Genomic DNA, 22,430 nt, shown 5'->3' with positions numbered 1-22,430 from the left:
AAAGTAATTTCAAAGGAGAAGAAAACTTAAAGCCTCTGGCTGTGAAGGCCAAGGTCAATGCTGAATCTTTATTGAAAAAATGATGTATGCATATTAAACAATAGAAGAACAAAAATAGCAAACATTGGAAAACAAGGCAAGTTTTGCTTGGGACCAAAAACGCAAAAAAAAAACAAGAGCAAGGGCTCATTAACTGGGAAATAATCAAAAAGAATGGGCTTAATTGTCAGATTCAGATAAGACATAGTTGCCTAAGTTGACCTTTACACCCTTGACTTCATGACCTCTGTGAACACGCCCCCGGCAACTGGAGGGTACAATCATCACAACAGGATTCAAAAAATAATTCCACCTGAGAGAAAGACCAACTGTTCTTACAAAAAATATAAACTTTTTTGAGACACATGAAACACAAAAAAACAAACCTCAGATTTTGTATCTCTGCATGTCAGACCCCTACAAATTGTGCTGGAATTTGCAAAATAAATATAAAAAGTTAAGAGATCATAACAGCTATGAACTGCCTAAATCAAAACAGTAACATGGCAAGCTTAGAATTAAAAGGCAATGATGGCGTTGGTCTGATTGGTCAGCTTGGCTTTGGTCTGATTGGTCAGCTTGGCTTTGGTCTGATTGGTCAGTTTATCTTTGGTCTGATTGGACAATTTGGCTTTGGTCTGATTGGTCAGCTTGGCTTTGGTCTGATTGGTCAGTTTGGCTTTGGTCTGATTGGTCAGCTTGGCTTTGGTCTGATTGGTCAGCTTGGCTTTGGTCTGATTGGACGGTTTGGCTTTGGACTGATTAGTCAGTTTATCTTTGGTGACACAATCGAAATAGGAAGTGTGAGTGTGAGACACGCTGAGAGTTGCCTTCAAAGATGAAAGTATAAAAGCAGATAGGAGGTGCGCAAATGCCAGGGTTTGAGAAGCAGGCCTCACGGGAGTGCACTTGAGAGAGCAGTCGAGAGACACACAAGGATATCAATGAAGGGCACAGGAGATGTACATGGGGCAACAGATATCAAATATTCTGAAACAGACTCTATTACCTGTCTTCAGCAGGTAGCACGGCTAGTTTTTATTAAAGATGGCATCAACTACATAAGAGATCTCATAAGGTAGCAGTAATGGCATATCTGCACTGCTCAGAACTCACTAAAGACTGTGTGATTTGTTTAAGAAGTTATAGATTCATTTTTGATCAGTTTTTGGGTGTTTCATATATAATGCCCAAAGCACCTATTGCCAGTGTTGTGCATTAACGAGTTCAAAAGAGCGTGTTCATTTAACAAGGTCATTTTTCTAAGAATGGTGAACGAAACGTATTTGCAAGTGAAGAACTTGAATGTGAGCGAGTTCAGTTTTATGTCACATTCTGGATCTGGTTTAGGTCCAGATTAAACGTTTTGTGTTACCCTGTAATGTAGGGGTGGATCCGAATCCGAATATGGTATTCAGATCAGCACAAACAATGGATTTTTACAAATATTCATTTCGTACAAATTTTTTGCCATTTATTTGTATTTGGAAAAAATAACGTCAAATCAAATCGGCGCTGTCTGTGTCTGCCTGCTTGTGTTTAAGCTGCACGCCTGCTGACTCGAGCACGCTGTCAAGCTCCGCTTTCACTTTTAGGAAAACGTTGGACTTCACGATGCCACTTTATATTTTTCCCCATTTGACATGCAATCATCTTCTTCTTTTGGCTGCTCCCGTTAGGGGTCACCACAGCGGATCACCTTCTTCCATCTCTTTCTGTCCTCTGTATCTTCTTCTGTTACACCCATCACCTGCATGTCCTCTCTCACCACATCCATAAACCTTCTGTTAGGCCTTCCTCTTTATCTCTTACCTGTCAGCTCTATTCCTAGTACCCTTCTCCCAATATACCCAGCATCTCTCCTCTGCACATGTCCAAACCAATGCAATCTCATCTCTCTGACTTTGTCTCCCAACCGTCCCACCTGAGCTGACCCTCTAATGTCCTCATTTCTAATCCTCTCCATTCTCGTCACACCCAATGCAAATCTGAACATCTTTAACTCTGTCACCTCCAGCTCTGTCTCCTGTGCCACCGTCTCCAGCCCATATAACATAACTGGTCTCACTACCATCCTGTAGACCTTCCCTGTCACTCTTGCTGGTATACGTCTGTCAAAAATCACTCCTGACACTCTTCTCCACCCACTCCACCCGGCCTGCACTCTCTTCTTCACTCCTCTTCCACAATCCCCATTACTCTGTACTGTTAATCCCAAGTATTTAAACTCATCCACCTTCGCCAACTCTGCTCCCCTCATCCTCACCATTTCACTGACCTCCCTCTCATTCACACACATGTATTCTGTCCTGGTGGTCCTACTGACTCTCATTCCTCTCCTCTCATATCTCCACCTCTCCAGGGTCTCCTTGACCTGCTCCCTACTCTCGCTACAGATCACAATGTCATCACCAAACATCCAGTCCACGGGGACTCCTGTCTAATCTCACATGTCAACCTGTCCATCACCATTGCAAGTAAGAAATGGCTCAGAGCCAATCCCTGATGTAATCCCATCTCCATCACTTCCACCACAGACCTCATCACGGTCACACTCCCCTCGTACATATCCCGTACAACTCTTACGTACTTCTCTACCACTCCCAACTTCCTCATACAATACCACAGCCCCTCTCTCCTCACCCTGTCATTTGCTTTCTCAGGTCCACAAAGACGCAATGCTAGTCCTTCTGACCTTCTCTAAACTTCTCCATCAACAGCCTCAGAGTAAACATCACATCTGTGGTGCTCTTTCCTGGCATGAAACCATTCTGCTGCTCACTAATCATCTCCTCGCTTCTTAACCGAGCTTCCACTACTCTTTCCCATAACTCCATGCTGTGGCTCATCAATTTTATCCCCCTGTAGTTACTGCAGTCCAATATGTGCAATATGTGACGTGAATTTTGACCGGCAGCATAATAAGTTAGTTCACCTACACGCTGCTTCTACAGTCGCCATTTGTGTCACACGGTTGGAAACAGAGTGGTAATTTATATGGATACTTGCATCTATTTAATTTATTTTTTGACCGGGAGGATATTAGCATATATGGTGATACGTATTTGTTGCTGGGTATAATTCAAGTTAAAGTGTATTTAAAATAAAAAGTCTTCATAATTATTGTATTTTATTCAGGAACACTGTAATAGCCTAATATAAGGCATGCAAAATTAACAAAAGTAAACTCATGGGTCATTTATTCTCACTCCTTCAAAAATACAAAATGAACCGAACATGAACGAGTTCAAAATTGAAATGGTGAACTACGAACGTGAATTTATTTATTTTAATTGGTGTGAACTGAACTTTGAGCGAGTTCAGAGCCTATTGCCATATCCATGATTGTCTGTCTGTCTGTCTGTTTGTATGGAACAACCCGGCTGCCCGTGGACCAATTTTCTTAAAATTTGGCGCATTTATTCTTCAAGGAAATTTGTCGTGACAAGTTCAGTTTTCATTGTGGTACCCTGAAAAGATCGCAAGGTACAATGTTTTTTGAAATTTCAAAAATCTCCCTTTGAAAAGCATTGCCAAAAGTCTGAACTCCTCCATCTTAAAACAGGGAAACATTTGGTGCAACTTCGACTAGGAGTTCACTGGTTCAGTTGTAACCTGGAGGGTAGTGGCGTGGATTTCTATATTTTGTATATTTTCCTCGTCCAACAGCCCAATGTAAGTGAATCAGACACCGGGGGAGCTTTAAGTTAACTGTCAGAATACTTACAAAAAAAAAATAAATGAATGGAGCTGGAAAGTAATTATGTCAGCAGATCCACTAGGGTGCAGTTTATGAAAGTTAAGGGGCACAAATTCCAGACTCCAGACACCGAGGGGCACCTTTTAAAAAGCCAAGTGGCACACACTCTGGAATACACCAACCTGGTGCTACAGACACACAGGGTACCGTTTTGGTAAGTCTAGGAGCCTGTGCTTTGGACGCTGAGTGGGGGACCACACCGTCCACACTACAGACACAGAGGGGCATCGTTTAAATAAAGCTTGATTGATACATCTGGGTCAAGCCTGTGCGTGTAGGCCACGCCATCAACTGTACCTGTGTGTCACTTCGCACTGCAGACACATGGCTTCACATTAGTTGGCACTGTTTGTAGCGTGCGAGAAAAGTGAATGATCCATTAAAAAACTGGCAAAATTTGGCTTCCAGGATCACAGCTCCTCTTGCTTCACATTTTCTTAAGTAGGTGAGCGTATTTGTCCCCTGGGTTGTCAGATCCTTAAAAACATTATAGGACAGCTTAATAATAGTGAATTATAGCCCAAGAGTGAAAATAGCCCAATAACTGTGGTACACTAAATGAAGTCCCAGGAAGTGAGGGTGGGGTCAGAGTGAGAGGGCCCGGAGGTTGGATTATCAGAGAGATAGAATGGGTACATACCATCACACTAAACCGGGGGGGTATGGGAGGGGGGTTAAAATAGCCCAATAACTGAGGTACACTAAATGACATCCCAGGATTTGAGGTTGGGGTCAGAGCGAGAGAGCCCAGGGGGACAGGGGGTGGATTATAAGAGAGATAGAATGGTTATATACCATCACACTAAACCGGGGGGGGAGGTATGGGGGGGAGAGTTTTAGGGAGAGTTAAAATAGCCCAAAATAAAAACTCAACCTGTGAAAGCCCAATTTGACAGTCAGAAATATTCCAATTGGGTGAGAAAACCTGGCCCTGGCCATACTGTTTGTCTCTCGTATTTTTCCACTTTTTCACGCATTCACTGACCTCCAAACTGAGACAAACAGAAACACATTTCGGGGATTGTGTTGTTACTGCACTGGCCACTCAGAGTCATAGGGGTCTGCGTAGGGGTTGAGTCGTATTTTTTGAGGTCTGTGCCACGGTTACTCTGTAGGTGACAGGGACAATGGCGTAGCTACGGCGTAAGCTTGACACAGAAATATAAATCAGCCTTAACTGAAGGGGGGGGGCCCTGAGGCTACATATTGGGCTTTGACCGGCACTATATGGAAGCTTACATAAGACTGAATTGACTGAACTAATATTATCTGTAGTTTATTATCGTGAAGAAGCAACATTATCAGCCTGCAGCTGCTCAAAACCGATATATACACAGGACGAGTTCAGAAAGGGAACTGCGAGTAGAAGATGTGCCTTTTACTAAGGAGTGGCTTCCATCTGGCCACTCTACCATACAGGCCTGATTGGTGGATTGCTGCAGAGATGGTTGTCCTTCTGGAAGGTTCTCCTCTCTCCACAGAGGACCTCTGGAGCTCTGACAGAGTGACCATCGGGTTCTTGGTCACCACCCTGACTAAGGCCCTTTTCTCCTGATCGCTCAGTTTAGATGGCCGGCCACGCTGGACACGTGGCAAGGGCCGTTGAGAGCAAAGACAGGGCAGAGTCTCAGTTTACGCCGTGCTGATTGGCTTAGCAGTGTAATTGATGCACAGCGGACTCACCTGCTTTATGGGGCCTTTTGGGTTGTGTAGATCTTCAGACTGGAATTAGAGCCTTTAACTCTTTGAGGGCTGAATATTTTTTCCAAGCAATGGTGTCACACAGAAATCAACATAAAATGTCTGTTGCTGCACGTGGTGGCTGCCAGTTGGCCAAGAATATGTGGCAGGCTTGCGGCCAGGCTGTCTTTGCGTAGCTGGTACAATCTGGTTTCTACCTCTTATCGTTGTTAAGTGGCAGTCCTCCCTGGCAAACAGTGTCAGTACAACGATTAGCTGGGGGACCAATCACCTGAAGCTGGAACCTCACATTCATTTTCAATCACTTGTATCAAAATCTGACAAGTCATAGTCCAGTTCAGCAAAATGTCGTTCACGGAGTATTTTGCTTTATGTATTCGCTTTGATCTCTCGCCAGATGCCAGTGCCATTTTTGCACCTTACTACTCAAACCAATGAATGTAACTTTCCTTCTAGCAACATAACGGTGGGTTTTGTCACAGTTTATATCAACTCCTCCTTTTGACAAAAGTCGACATTAGCCCTGAAACAGCTAAGATACGTGTCATATTGCCTTTATACAATAAATCAGTTCCTTTACATGTTCTTACTTAGTAGTATAAATTTAACAAATTTAACCAATAAAAATAATAAGCAGATGTGGAACTGACTTCACTTGCTTCTCTCCATTCATATGGTAAGAGTGATTTTATCAGTATTGGTCACTTTGTATTAATTGATATTTTCCATTCACTAACTATTGTTTACTACTCTATTTCTTATACTTTCAAAAATGTTATGTTTAAAAAAATTGAACAACAATTAGTGACATACCGACCCTCCACTGCTGACACACGTCACTCGATGCGATTTTCAAATCACTTCAATTGAAATCTGCTGTCTTTAAAAGTTACTGAGCCGCCACAAGCTCCCTTTTAAACTGCATGGCATTGTAAAAAGCTTGAACTTAATATCGTCTACATTCTATTATCGCTGTTATTTTTGACTGTAACTCATTATTACAATCATATTTAATAAGCACATTTGTGATAACTGACTCTTGGAGCATTTCACGTTTTTAGTTACTTAATTCAAATTTCTCAACAACTTAGTTACTTGCTGAACTTGAACGTTACGCCAAGCATTTCTTTGGCCCCCCTTTTGTGAATTCAACACAATCACCTCTAATATTTTTGTTATTTTTTTTCTTATTATTAGTATTAAATTTTATTGTTTTGTTGCTGTGTCATTGTTGCAGCTGTTTTGTGACCAGTTTCCTTGTGGGAATCAATGGTGTTGTTTATGGCTACTATGTCTGCGCCGGTCACATGCCTCAGCAGCAGTTGCTACATGTGTCTTCATCATAATAAAATTAGTTAAGTAACAGAAGGAGTAGTCATGTGCACAAAGTACAGTAGAATTCTGACACATCATACAAGCAACAGCAGAGCAAACCTGATTTTAAAGATGACATTCAAGCTATTCTTGTGGTTCTAGAACCACACAAGAGCACAATGGGTGAGGCCTTCAAAAAAGTCCTCAAAAAATACATAGATCATTCCACATGGATGTCTGACTCTAGGAAAGTGGAGGCTTCAGGACTGGCTAGGCCCCCCAAACAAAACACAGGCATTTAATATTCAAAAAATCAGGAGAACATGTTCCAAAAACACAGAGGGAAAAAAACACAAGGAGGAGGATTACCTTAAACCCTGGCTTATGTACAAAAGGGCAATAAAAGAAATCTTTAATATAATATCTATTTAACAAAATAGGGAGAAAAGGTAAGGAAATTATTCAAAAGAGAAAAAAATTAATTGACTAAAAGGCCATCCTAAGTGAATGAGTCCTAAAAAAAACACAATCCAAGAGCAAAATCCAAAAACAAGAGAAGTCATTGAAAAAAAAGCAGAAATCCGACAATAAAAGTAAAAATAAAAAAAACCTGCAAAGGAACTTACTTTCCCATGTTGACTTTAAAGGCTGGGGACGGTCCTTTAGCAGTGAAATGTGAAAGGCGCTATATAACACATAGAGAGATAGAAAGGAAAAGACTGAGAGAGAATGCACTATATGACTGATAGAAAGATGTGAAAGGCGATAGATAGATAGATAGATAGATAGATAGATAGATAGATAGATAGATAGATAGATAGATAGAGTGAAAGGCACTATTTAATAGACTAGCCATCCCCGGTGGCTCCGCTCACATATTAGTGAAACAGGACAGTGAGGAGGGTCCTGCCCGGCTCCCCTCTCCTGATCTTACGCTTCCCCCTCCCCTCGGCCCACAGTCTCTGTCTTGGATTAACGTGAATATATCACTCCTGCAAGTGAACTATGATACATAGCGCAATGAGAGAAGTCACAAAATCAACCAGAATGTTTAACAAATTATAGAAAAAAAACAGATCTACTGTAAATCTGTGAAATAGTTCTCTCGTGATAGATAGATAGATAGATAGATAGATAGATAGATAGATAGATAGATAGATAGATAGATAGATAGGTGAAAGGCACTATATAATAGATAGATAGATAGATAGATAGATAGATAGATAGATAGATAGATAGATAGATAGATAGATAGATAGATAGATAGATAGATGTGAAAGGCACTATATAATAGATATAAAAGGTGCTATACAACAGACTGAGGGAGATAGCACTATACAATGGAAAGACAGATAGATGGTATATACTGTAAAGTGATGACTATTTAACATATAGATAAATAAATGAATATATGTTCAAGGAAATATAAAGTGTTAGATAGATGTGAAAGGCACCATATAACAGAAACAGAGATATACGTGAAAGACATGATACAACAACACATAAATAGGCACTTTATAACACAGACAGACAGACAGACCGACAGACCGTGGTCTCTGCAGACTCCCTTTCACTGTCAGTAGTTCTTTCTCTCTTTCTCTCTTTGTTTTCTAAATCGCATTTCTCCATGGCTGATGTGAACAAAAGGAGATGCCCTTGATGCATCTGTGACTCCAAGAAAGACACTTTGGAGACCAATTTGCTACAATAAGGTGGTTTACTACACAAATAATTAACATTAGTGCAGGGATAACGCAAAGGGGGGTCTCAAATTTTCAAAATAAAAGGATAAAACAATAAAAAGTAAACTTACCTAATGCGTGAGTAATGAAAGTACAGCACCTGACCAACTGACGGGTGCCCTTTCCCACCTCCATTCAATATCAACACCCTCCCCTTTCCCTAAATGGTGTCTGGCCCCTCTATCTGCCCCTAGTTAAATTCTTGTCCAGCTCCCCACCCGACTCCAAGTTCAGTGGTCTCCTGACTGACAGCCCATTTTAAGCCCCAGTCTCGTTGTTCTCCTGAGGTCATGTCCAGGCCATGGGCTTTCTGAGGGTCCCCCGCTGTCCCTTGAAGCCCGAGCACAAGCTAAGGCTCCCTGCTGCCCCCAGCTGGACTCTTCCTGACAAGTTCCCCCTCTAATCCTCCTCTCTTTCTCTCTGTTCCTCTTTGTAGGGCTCAGGCGCTCGGAGAGCCTGTCAGAGAAGCAGGTGAAGGAGGCCAAGTCTAAATGTAAGCGCATTGCCCTCTTGCTAACTGCGGCTCCCAACCCCAATAACAAGGGGGTGTTGATGTTTAAGAAGCACAGACAAAGGGCCAAGAAGTACACGCTGGTCAGCTACGGAACCGGAGAAGAAGAACCCGAGGAAGAGACGGAAGAGCCTGAAGAGGGCTACACAGACAACGCCTTCGAAGTCACCTTTCTGGCTGCGAGCGAATCCGTGCTCGACGACGAGTTCTTTGTGGGTGGCCAAAGCCGCATTGTGACGCTCAACTTAGACACGGGGCTGCTGGAAATTGAGAAGAATCTCAACGACCAAAAGGAAATGGAGCGACTCCCAGAGACGAGGGGCAAAGGTGCCCTCATGTTTGCTCGACGTAGGCAGAGGGTCGATCAGATCACTGCTGAACAGGAAGAGATGCGAAGGAAGGGCATTCCTGTGGAGGATCCCCGGGAAATCATGGGGGCAGAGACAGAGCAGAGCGCCACCTACAGAGTCCAAGAAGCATCGTATTCAGAGAAAACAGCATACAATCAGAGTCATAGCAGCCAGAGCTACATCGATGTTGGGCAAAAAGCACAAGTGCCCATGCAACATGGACAGACCTACGGAGGTCCGAATGTAAATGGAATCGTTGGAAAGTCTGAAATGGCTCAGCACACCGCAGCCTACCACAGCACAGAATTACAGATGTCTACCGGCACAAACAGAACCGCCAAGCCTTTCTCTGGCGTGCAGAACAGGGCGGCCGCACCCTTTTCGCCGATCCGAAGTGTCACCAGCCCCATTTCAGATGTGCCAGCCCAACCGCATTATACTTCACAGTGCAGAGTGCCTATCAACACCCAGCAAGTCTGGTCACCCACGGGCGCGGGTGAAGACATAGCATCCCGAGACGAGAGGATCTCAGTTCCGGCAATCAAAACTGGAATTCTGCAGGACACCCGGAAGAGGAACACCTCGAAGCCCATGTTTACTTTCAAGGAGCCGCCAAAGGTGTCGCCCAACCCCGAGCTTCTAAATCTCCTCAACAAGCCTGATAAAAGGATTCCCGGTTGTGAATACGGCCCAGAAGAAGATTACCTAAGTCTCGGTGCAGAAGCCTGCAACTTTCTGCAGTCGTCCACAGTTAAACAGAAGACTCCTCCGCCCGTGGCTCCTAAACCAAACATCAATCCAGCTTCTCCTCCTTGGTCTCCTCCGCCTGAACCTTCAACTCAAGCACCTAACTTGCCAGCTCCAGACACGGAACCGACTGTCACAGTGACCCCCATTCAGCCTATCCCACCACAGCAAGCCCCCATTGTATACAGGCAGCCTCCACTTGTAGTCAACACCGCAGTGTCACCATCGGCTGTGCCATACCCATCCACTTTGGCTCACTCATATTCATCGAAAACACCACCCACCACCCCTGTGGGAAACGCCGCACCTGCGGGTGGCCTGGGCCCGGCTTTCGAAATGCCCGCATTGAGGGGCAGGGGCGCTGAGCTTTTTGCCAAGAGGCAGTCCCGAATGGAGAAGTATGTTGTGGACTCCTCCACTGTGCAGGCCAATCAAGCCAGATCTTCATCACCAACCCCATCTTTGCCCGCTTCATGGAAATACTCGCCTAACGGCAGAGCCCCCCCTCCGTTGGCGTATAACCCAATTCATTCTCCCTCTTACCCTCCAGGAGCAGCCAAGAACCAGCCAAAGTCAGGCCCTTCGGCAAAAACTAAGACCAAACCAAAAGGCCCCACCAAAGTTCTCCATGCCCTGGATGTCATGAAGCACCAGCCTTACCAGCTAAACTCCTCTCTGTTCACCTATGGTCCCCCCACTGATAGCAAGACCCCTCAAACCAAAGCTCCCTCAACTTCTTCTATGCAGCCAATGAAATACGAGCCTGTGCCGCCTGTGAAAGCAGTTGGACAGATGAATGTTGGATACGCGTCTCCACAGCAGCCACCCCAGGTGCCAAGAGGACCATCCTATGGGTTGACACCAATGTCTACCATTGGGCATGATGCTTCCTTCCAGCCTGCCGCTAATGCCATGGGAGCTGCCACCTACCCTCAGTTTACCAAGAATGAGCAAGGAATGGGAGTCACCATGCTGGCTCCGAGGCCCAAGTTTTCCGCAAAGAAAACCGGCGTCACCGCACAGGTGTGGAAACCAGCCGTGGCTGAAGAATAATTGGTTTGGATGAAAAGCAATTTCCTCTTTGCTTGGAGTTTCTGCACTTTGCCTAACAGACATGGGGGGAACCCCCTAGATTGCTTTTATAAAGTTTCTTACGGGGTGGAAGAAGCTACCATGTCCCGAAGATTTAGATTGCGCTGTTGTTACTTTCTTTACGGTTCGACGCTGTATATAGTAACAGACTCTCTTTGGGTTTCTACTCCATGACAGCAGTATCGCCAACTTTTGCCTTATGAGGAAAATATTTTATAAGTCTGTGTTCCAACATTTAGTGCCTTAAAATGAAAGCAATAAGTTAACATAAAAAAAAAAAAATCGGAAAAAATCGGTAACTCAAACCTACTTTAAATTAACGATACAACTCATTAATACTATTAGCAATTCAGCAATTCAATCTGGAAGCATATTACAGTTTAAAAGTGAAATTTATAAAATTTCAGGCTCAAAGTTTCAGCACACACCTTACGTTTTTTCAATAAAGTGCAACTGCAGTCCGCCACACCTACAAACGTCACTCGTGACACGCCCACTTGATGATGTCATTCTCAACGCTTCCAATCCACACTGTTGTGCGATTCGTTTCTCAGTAGTGAAATGTGATATCTAATATTAGCAAACGTTACAAGGAACTCCTCGAAGTCTTCACTGCTAACTCTTACTCAGTTACAAACGGTTCCTTAACATCATAATTACGGACTCTTGGTCAGGTACAAGAGCTTCCCCCATCATCGAAATTTCAGTTACAAACTCCTCGAAATCTCATTTGCTAACTCGTACTTGGTTACAACTGGCTCACCGACATCTGAATTACTGCCACTCAGTTACAACTGGTTCCACAACATCTAAATTTCTGACTCTTCTCGTTTACGTCAAAGTCTTGCTTTGTTGCAACTGATTCCCCAACATCTGAATTTTTAAATATTACTCAGTTACAAATAATTCCCTAGCATCATAATTTTGGACAATTACTCAATTACGAGAAATACAATTTCTAACTGTAACTCGGTTACAACTGGTTTGCAGACATTTCAATTTCTAACTCGTACTTACAAATGACTCCCTAACAATGTAATTTGCACTGTCACATGAAACTCCAGAAAATCTTCATTTCTAACTCTTGCTCGGTTTGAACTAACTCTTACTCAGTTACAACAAACTCCCTGACATTATAATTTCTAATGCTTACCTGGTTACGACAAACTTCCCAACATCGCAATTTTTAACTCTTACTCGCTTACAGCAAAGTCACTGACATCATAATTTCTAATTCTTACCTGATTACGATAAACTCCCCAACATCATAACTTCGAACTCTTGCTTGGTTTTAACTAACTCTTGCTCAGTTACAACAAACTCCCCGATATCATTATATCCAATTCTTACCTGGTTACGGCAAACTTCCCAAAATCTTAATTACTAAACCTTACTCACTTACGACAAAGTCAACTACATTATAATTTTTAATTCTTACCTGATTACGACAAACTCCCCAACATCATAATTTCGAACTCTTTTTGGTTACAAAAAACTTCTTAACATCTTAATTTCTAACTCTTTTTCAGTTACAACAAACTCCCCGATATTATAATATCCAATTCTTACCTGGTTACGACAAATTTCCCAAAATCGTAATTTCTAGCTCTTACTCGTTTACAACTAAGTCACCTTCATCGTAATTTGTAATTCTTACCTGATTACGATAAACTCCCCAACATAGTAATTTTGAACTCTTTTTGGTTACAAAAAACTTCTTAACATCTTAATTTCTAACTCTTGCTCAATTACAACAAACTCCCCAACATCATAATTTCTAATTCTTACCTGGTTACGACAAACTCCCCAACATCGTAATTTCAAACTCTTTTTGGTTACAAGAAACTTCTTAACATCTTCATTTCTAACTCTTGCTTGGTTTCAACTAACTCTTACTCAGTTACAAAAATTTTCCCAACAATGTAACTCCCGACATCTTACCTTCTGCCACGTGATTACAACAAACTCCCTGACATCTCAATATCAAACTCTTCCCTATAATAAATTCCCCAACATCTTAATTTCTAACTCTTAATTTGTGAACAGAATAAGATGACAGTCAAATGAGTGTTGAGGTCCCAAGGGATGCCCCATTTAAAAATAGTGTCCAAAAGATGAAAAGAAAAGCACATGTCCTGCAAAAAGAATAATGGAAAACTCAAACATTTCAAATAAGCAAAAGACTGAAGGAACTCCGCCCGGGTCTGAAGCTGGTCTGGAGCTGAATACTGATTTCCAAGTGTTTGAAGGCTTATATGCCCAGACAAACAGGAGGATCGGGGCTTTGGACATTATGTCAGAAACGTCATCAGTTGTCCTTCACTGATTTCTCCTCCACTTTAGAAGAACAAGCAGAGCCTATGTCTTCTCTGCAAATTCATAAAACCCAAAAATGATCCTCAAGCTCACATGACTGACACTTGGTCACAAATAACTAACTTTTACTCAGTTACAACTAACTCCTCAGCTGCTTAATTTCTAACTCTTACTTGGTTAAAACTGATTCCACAAATCTCTTACTCAGTCACAAACTCCCCAAAATCTTAACTTCTAACTCATACTTTGTTACAATTATTTCCCCGACATCTTAATTTATAAATCTTACTCGATTATGAGAGACTCCCAACATCTTAATTTCTGATTCTTACCTAGTTATGACAAACTGCCTGACATTGTAATTTCAGACACTATAATAATTTTTAACTCTTACCCATTTATGAAAAAATGTAACACTTACTCGATTACAACAAACTCCCTGACTTTGTAAGTTCTAACTCTTACTCTGTTACGACAAATTCCCCAATATCTTAATTTCCAACATTTAATTGGTTATGACAAACTCCCTGATATTGTAATTTCTTCCTCTTACTTGGTTACGACAAACTGCATGATATCATAATTTCAAACAGTATTGTAATTTACAAAGCTTACCCAGTTACAACAAACTCCAGACATCGTAATTTCTAACGTATAATTGGTTATGACAAACTCTGTGACACTGTAATTTCGAACTCTTAATCAATTACAACAAACTCCCTGTCACTGTAATTTGTAATTCTTACCAAGTTAAGAAAAACTCCCCGACATCGTAATTTCAAACAACAAACTCCCTGAAATTGTAATTTGTAATTCTTACCAAGTTAAGAAAAACTGCATGACAGCGTAATTTCAAACAGTATTGTAATTTATTAATCCTGCCCAGTTACGACAAACTCCCCGACATTGTAATTTCAAACAACAAACTCCCTGAAATTGTAATTTCGAAAACCAAACAAATACCTTGAAATTGTAATTTCAAACTCTTTATCAATTACAACAAACTCCCTGTCACTGTTATTTGTAATTCTTACCAAGTTAAGAAAAACTGCATGACATCATAATTTCAAACAGTATTGTAATTTACAAAGCTTACCCAGTTACAACAAACTCCAGACATCGTAATTTCTAACGTATAATTGGTTATGACAAACTCTGTGACACTGTAATTTCGAACTCTTAATCAATTACAACAAACTCCCTGTCACTGTAATTTGTAATTCTTACCAAGTTAAGAAAAACTCCCCGACATCGTAATTTCAAACAACAAACTCCCTGAAATTGTAATTTGTAATTCTTACCAAGTTAAGAAAAACTGCATGACAGCGTAATTTCAAACAGTATTGTAATTTATTAATCCTGCCCAGTTACGACAAACTCCCCGACATTGTAATTTCAAACAACAAACTCCCTGAAATTGTAATTTCGAAAACCAAACAAATACCTTGAAATTGTAATTTCAAACTCTTTATCAATTACAACAAACTCCCTGTCACTGTTATTTGTAATTCTTACCAAGTTAAGAAAAACTGCATGACATCATAATTTCAAACAGTATTGTAATTTATTAATCCTACCCAGTTACGATAAACTCCCCGACATTGTAAATTTCAAACAACAAACTCCCTGAAATTGTAATTTCGAACTCTTAATCAATTACAACAAACTCTGACATTGTAATTTCGACCTCTTACTTGGTTACGACAAACTGCATGACATCGTAATTTCAAACTGTATTGCAATGTATAAATCTTACCCAGTTACAACAAACTCCCTGACATCTTAATTTCTAACTCTTACCTGGTTAAGACAAACTGCGTGACATCGTACTTTCAAACAATATCGTAATTTCTAATTCTTACTCTGTTACGACAAACTCCCCGATATCGTAATTTCTAACCTGATCTTTCCTTTTTACTTATTAAATTAACCGCAATGAATTCAACGTCCCAGAGAGATGGCGATGGGCGTACCATGAGTGACATCAGTGGGCATAACGCGATCAACAGGCGTGTCGTGAGTGATGTCGGTGGACACCGGCTGCTGTTTGACCCCTCTCCAATTTTTTGCTTTGAAGTTAAGAGGAGTTTGCTTTTTTAAGTTTTTTTTTTAAAATATATTTGTAGAATAGGAAGGAATATTCACAAAGTATCACTACTTTAAAACAATCATCACGCTTTACAATTCTTCAACGTCTTTGCCGTAGGTTTACGCACAACCAGAAAGATTTTTGCTGTTCATGTTGCATCTGCAGATGCCTTCTTAGTTAAGTCTGTAGGGGATGTTAAGGGGACGACGAATGTGTGTCAGGTTCTCCAGCAAGGACTGACTGCCTCTCAATGTGCGGACAGAGAATTTGAGCAAATGTTGGAGCCTAGGATTTAGACAAGGGAAGGACCCGGAGCAAGTAAATTAATGTCAGGCGGAAGGGGTAAGTGCCTTATAGAAAGAAAGCTGGCGAAAATGTTGGCCGCTCTGTTTTTAATGTCCTTCTTGATGCCAAGAAGACAGTGCCACTGCAATGCCGCATGCAGCCCATTGACTCACTAAGACTACAGGGCAGTAAATGTTAGCAATTTGATTTTGTTACAATTGTCACACAAGATTGTGCAATGGCTTACGGGTCATTGCCAGTGGGTCTTAGAGCCATTGCTGGTGCTGGCAGTGCATCGGTGGGCAAGCAGCCTTCTGTGGGTCTTCTGCCTCTTATTAGTTGTGGCATCCAAAATCTATAAAGGGGCATAAAAGGGTTAAAGGCCTGCCCCAGCTATGGCTCTCAAGTTGGGGGGCACAACCTTAATGCTTCTTCACAGTGCTCTCCTTCTTTCTTTCTGTCATTTCTTTCTTTTTTTCTTCCTTTGCACCACAAATCTCATTTCATTGTGAAGATCAGGAGCTAAAGACAGCCATACAGAGCCTGGCGAACTCCAAAAGTCCAACTCTGTAAAGAAAAGGCTCACAACTTCTGAAGGACATTGGATTGTTTATTTATTTTATTTTTCAATTACAATGGCAATAATGAGATATTATTATTATTAATAATAATAATAAATAAAACTGCTGTCTGTTTACTCCTGACCTTTCTGTCACATTTCCTGCAATGACACTCACTCTGTACGTCTCCTCACTGGACTATTAAAGGATCCTTTTGTCCATCTGCTTGTGTTTTTAGTTTTCCTTTTGTTTGCAAGTTGAATAAATTAAACGAAGAAAAAGAAGCAGCAGCAGCACATTTACTTGTCAAAGGTCTTTTCAAATAATCCCTTTATAAGTTGATTGCTTTTCACTTTTCTTGCCTCCCACCCTTAGGACTTCAAAGACGGGAGTCCCATTTTAGTTTTTAGTGTATGAGAGACTGCATGGCAGCCCACAAATCAAAACGCAATGTGCCATCTACATATACAGTACATTATATAGTGCCTTTCACACTATCAATAGTACATTATATAGTGCCTTTCACACTATCAATAGTACATTATATAGTGCCTTTCACATTATCAATAGTACATTATATACTGTCTTTCACACTATCAATAGTACATTATATAGTGCCTTTCACACTATCAATCTAATATGCAGTATCATTCCTATTTGTTTACACAGCGCCTTTCACTTTTGTCTTTATCTAATATATAGCATCAGTCCTGTCCATTATACAGTATAGTACTTTGAACATTTATCTATCCATTATAATATGGATTTAAAATCTATGTATTACACAGAGCCTTTTACAACTATCTATATATGTGTTATATAGTAAGACATTACATATTATATAGTGCCTTTCACACCTATTGTATCTATGTGCAATATGATGTCTTTCACGTTTATCAGTCTGCTATACAGTGCCTTTCACATTTATCTACTTATCTGTTACTGTATATATTGACTTTCATGACTGTCTAATATATATAGTGTCTTTCAAATCTGTTGATCTATTAAATAGTGTCATCCACATCTCTCTAGCTGTCTATTATATAGTGACTTTCAAGTCTATCCATTAACTGTATCTATATGCTTTATACTGTAGTATGGCTCAATATATGGTGCCTTTCATATCTGTTATATAATACCTTTCACATTGTCTGTCAGCTCTATTATCTATCTATTATATAGTTCCTTTCATATCTATCTGTATTTATCTGTGTGCTTGTAAAGGAGTAGGACCCAATATATAGTACCTTTCATATCTATTTATCTATCTGCTGTATAGCACCTTTTACATTTCTCTCTTATATAATACATTTTGCATTTGTCTGTATATCTGATTTTATAGTGCCTTTCATATTATCTGTATATCCATCTATTGCATAGTGCCTTTCACATCTATCTTTAAATTTATCTATGTGTTTGATATAGGAGTAAGCACAATATACTGTACAGTGCATTTAATTTCGATGTATCTATCTGATATATAGTGCCTTTCACATCTGTTATATAATGCCTTTTGCATATACATCTATTAATCTGTTTTATAGTGCCTTTCATATCTATCTATAAATTCTATAGTGCCATTCACTGTTCATTTGTCTACCAATATATAATATAGTGCCTTCCCTATCTATCTGTCTGTTATGTAGTGCTTTTCTTATCTATCTGTCTGTCTATCATATGTATTTATTTGTGTGTTTTATACAGGAGTAAGATATAATATATAGTGCCTTTCATACCTATTTCTCTATCTGCTATATATTGCCTTTCACATTTGTCTGTATATCTGTCCATTTTTATAGTGCCTTTCATATTTCTTTCTCTATCTGCTGTTTTGCATGTTTTATTGTGGAAAATCATCTGTCCTTTTCTATAGCTGACTTATAGCGCCTCACGTGTCCAGCTTTTCCTGCACGTGGACAGCTGCTTCAAGCACAGAGATTTCCTAGGTCAGCACAAGCAGATCAAACTGTTGTCTTCAGACCTGAGCTACACCATAGCAGATGCCCGCTCAGGGTGCCTCTTTAAACAGTACACCTTGACCCTGTCAAACAATATAAAATCGTTATCACTATAAAACAACATGAATAAAACAAAGTCAAAACAGTAGTAACAAGGGCATGAAACATATTAGAAGCCATTCTTACTGAAATGTGCTTTTGATGGTGAGGATGAGTCATCTCAAGTGTTTCAATGGAAATGCAGACATCTTGTCTGGGTGACGACCTTCTCTCTCCTGTTTTTGCATTCATTTTAGTTCCCCCTTCTATGCAGAGCATGCAGTCCCCTTATCACACAGTTCAGATCTTACTGAATTTTTAATTTGTAGCTCACTATTGTGAGTTTAAACATTTATTCTTTATATGACTTGCTTTCTATCACCATACTTAGTGTCTTTCACATTTGTCTGTCTATCTGTTATATAATGTCTTTTATAAGAACAGAGAAATCTGACAAACAAGAGGAGATCATTCAGTCTGTTTGTCGCAAGGTGGTTGGGCTAATAGCTAAGCTGTGCCAACATCTCAATCCGGAGGCTTCTTCAAGGTTGTCCATGTTTCTGCTTTCAACTCCATGGCTCAGTAGTTTGTTCATACATTTAGCCCAACCCAATCAGTTGCCACTTAAGCAACCATGAGATATCTGCGGACATTCCTGCCTTTAGCCCCGCCCAGCCTTCTGCCATTCAAATATGTAGCCCCGCCCAGCAGCTGAGATTCAAGTGTCTAGCCCTGCCAGGCCTGCTGCCTCTCAAGCATTTAGCCACACCCATCTTGCTGCCATTCAAGTATCTACTCCCACCCAGTCTAGCAAGATGCTACAAAAACATAAAAGAAATTTGACAATTGCTTTTACAGTCTTCTTAATGTCTGCTGTTCCTCCAATTTTGGTGTCATCTGTGAATTTCACACACTTACTAACAATATCAAAATCTGTGTTATTTGTCTATCTATGTCATCACATTTGTCTGTCTGTTATATAGTGCCTTTCACATCTATTCATGTATGTGGTTTTAGTGTAGTAAGGCACAATATATAGCACATTTTATGTCTACCAATCTACCTGTGCCTTTCACAGCTGTCTGCCTACCTGTTATATAACGTCTGTCATGTTTGTCTGTTTATTATATGATGCCATTTACAGTACATCTGTGTAAATATCTCTTAAAGTCATGGGAAAAAATCAATAAACACTGACTGCGGACCTCCAGAGCTCCACTCCATTGAGGAAGATGTTGCTTTATAAGATACATCAGTGATAACACCTGGTAAAGGTTAGGGTTGGGGGAGGAGTTACCTGACTCATGTCAAGTAAGCCATGTGACAAAAGCCTGCAATCCAATTGGTTGTCCAGCCAGAGCCACTGAATTGTAGAGCTGTGAAAGTCGGTAGCTGGGTCCATCTCAAAAAATTAAGTACACCTCATGGAAATGGTTGACGTTTTCAACATAAGTATATGAAGAAGCAAACAGCAGATCTTCATGTCAACAGTGCCTACAGATAAGGGTGATAGACTTGAACAAATGGCACCTCAGACTGGCACAATGAACATCTGTCACATAGAAACATTAAGTTTATCTATCCATCTATCTATCTATCTATTATTTTGTCCTTTTCATGTCTATCTATCTATCCAATCCTGCCTACTACACTAAAATTTCTATCTATCTATCTATCCAATCCTGCCTACTACACTAAAATTTCTATCTATTATTTTGTCCTTTTCATGTCTATCTATCTATCTATCCAATCCTGCCTACTACACTAAAATTACTATCTATCTATCTATCTATCTATCTATCTATCTATCTATCCAATCCTGCCTACTACACTAAAATTTCTATCTATTATTTTGTCCATTTCATATCTATTATTTTGTCCTTTTCATATCTATCTATCTATCTATCCATCCAATCCTGCCTACTACACTAAAATTTCTATTATTTTATCCTTTTCATGTCTGTCTACAGTATCTATCTATCTATCTATCTATCTATCTATCTATCTATCCAATCCTGCCTACTACACTAAAATATCTATCTATCTTTTTGTCCTTTTCATGTCTATCTATCTATCTAATCCTGCCTACTACACTAAAATATCTGTCTGTCTATCTATCTATCCAATCCTGCCTACTACACTAAAATATCTATCTATCTATTATACAGTGTCTTTCATTTCTATCTGTCTGCCTATTCAAGTCCATGCCTACATTTATCACCGCTTCATATCCATCAAATTAGAAGCAGATGTCCCAGATGAGGTGATCATGACGACAACCTCCTTAGGGAGTCTGCAAGTTGACCAGACTGTCTTAAGTAAACCACAGACATCGAGGGTCTGGTGTTCTCTTTGCTATTGATGTGTGTGATGTCATCATGCCAAGACCATAAGAGTTCCCAGAGGCCCTCAGAAAGAAGGTGGTGGAAGCCTTGCAATCTGACAAAGGATTTAACTTCAATCATTCCACTGTAAGGAAACCCATCTACAAGTGACGTAGACTTCAAGTGACAGCTAATTAGTCCAGGACTGGCCAGCCCAGCAGCTTCATCCCAAAAGCTAAGTATTTGATCCTAAAACCAAGTCTCAAAAGGACCCCAAAATTACACTGTGGAATTTGCAGGTAACTCTTGTTGACGTTTCGTGTGAAAGTGCATGAATCTTCAATCAGAAAGAGACACATGCACACATTTGACCTTCATGCAAGGTGTGTCAGGAAAAAATCCAAAAAAAGAACATCGGAGTGAGATGAGAGTTTCCTTTTGAACATCTAGACAAAAAATAGGCCATCTGCAATGATGTGCTATGGACTGATGAATCAAAGATGGAGTTGTCTGGCCGCAGTAACAATAGAGATGCTTGACAGAATTAACAGGAGAAGAATCGCATACCAACTGAGAAGCCTAATGGTGGAAGTGTTCTGGTTTGGAGTTACTTTGCTGCCTCAGGGCCCAGGAAGCTTGCAGTCATCAAGTCCACCATGAATTGTGCATCACATCGAAGGAGAACGTGAGGCCATCTACCTGAAAGTTGAAATGGACCTTTGTACATAATAATGATGCAAAGAACAACAGCAAATCCACTAAGGAATGACTCAAAAAGGAGACTTTGGAGGATTATGGTCTGGCCAAGTCAAAGCTCTCATCTGAATCCCACTGAAATGTTGAAAAAGGCTGGACAGGCTGGAAAACCCAGAAACACCTCAACACTGAAGGAATTTTGTTTGGAGGAGAGGCCATGAATCTCACTGAGTCAGTGTCAGTGTCTGGTAGGCAGTTATGAAATACGCCAACTAGAAGTCATGTCTGCTAAAGGGGGCAACACAAGCTTCTGAAGCCATGAATGGACAAAACCTTTTTTTCCCAGTAGACCATCACATCCATTGATTGAGAAGGCACGTCTTCCTCAGGTTTGTTCAAGTACAGCACCTTATCTGCCAGCACTGACTACATGAAGGTCTGCTATTTACCTGCAGAAATATGTTAAAAAAGTCAACACTTTCCATGGGGTGTACTTACTTTTTCACATGACTGTATAATGCTTCTTTCACATCTATCTACTATATATCTCCATCTACTGAGACAGACAGATATATACAGGGTGGTCCCGCCTCGTCTGCTGCCGGATAGGCGTCTGCCATCGTGTCTGAAGCGGGCACAGAGATGTATCGACACACAAGGAGATCACTTTCAGCATCTTGTGGAAATGTGAGTACCAAATCTGATCATTCTTTCTCTTCGTCACATAATGTAGTCGTCTCGGTGGAATCAGGCCACTTTTTTCTGGGCCACCCTGTAGTAGGCAGATTGAGACATCTCAGCTATTAGCGAAACAAACAAGCAAGAGCGGCATTTGGGAGTGGCAAGTGGGGTGACCCGCACCCAAGGGGGCCCCGCTTTTGAGGTCCGTGTGTCCCATTCGAGCGGA

The 22,430-nt window shown here is 40.6% G+C and overlaps 1 protein-coding gene and 2 long non-coding RNA genes across 3 annotated transcripts in view; 1 reads left to right on the top strand and 2 right to left on the bottom strand.

Annotated features, from left to right (window-relative positions):
* LOC114654489 (synaptopodin-2) overlaps positions 1 to 22,430 on the top strand; it is a 158,211-nt gene that overhangs the window by 108,743 nt on the left and 27,038 nt on the right. Inside the window, exon 4 of the mRNA XM_028805067.2 lies at positions 8,993 to 11,187. Within this exon, the coding sequence (XP_028660900.2) occupies positions 8,993 to 11,187 (2,195 nt within the window). The remainder of the gene's footprint in view (positions 1 to 8,992; positions 11,188 to 22,430) is intronic.
* Positions 12,321 to 13,197, bottom strand: LOC127528796 (uncharacterized). The gene is made up of 3 exons (XR_007935407.1): positions 13,083 to 13,197; positions 12,826 to 12,952; positions 12,321 to 12,409 (listed from the first exon to the last, which is right to left on the bottom strand). It is a non-coding gene; the product is annotated as an uncharacterized LOC127528796 (long non-coding RNA).
* Positions 12,457 to 12,718, bottom strand: LOC127528799 (uncharacterized). The gene is made up of 2 exons (XR_007935410.1): positions 12,646 to 12,718; positions 12,457 to 12,536 (listed from the first exon to the last, which is right to left on the bottom strand). It is a non-coding gene; the product is annotated as an uncharacterized LOC127528799 (long non-coding RNA).

The sequence above is a fragment of the Erpetoichthys calabaricus genome, chromosome 7 (assembly GCF_900747795.2).
Source record: "Erpetoichthys calabaricus chromosome 7, fErpCal1.3, whole genome shotgun sequence".
Taxonomy (NCBI): Eukaryota; Metazoa; Chordata; class Cladistia; order Polypteriformes; family Polypteridae; genus Erpetoichthys; species Erpetoichthys calabaricus.
Note: the sequence above shows the minus strand (reverse complement) of the source record. Positions and strands in the feature narration are given on the sequence as shown.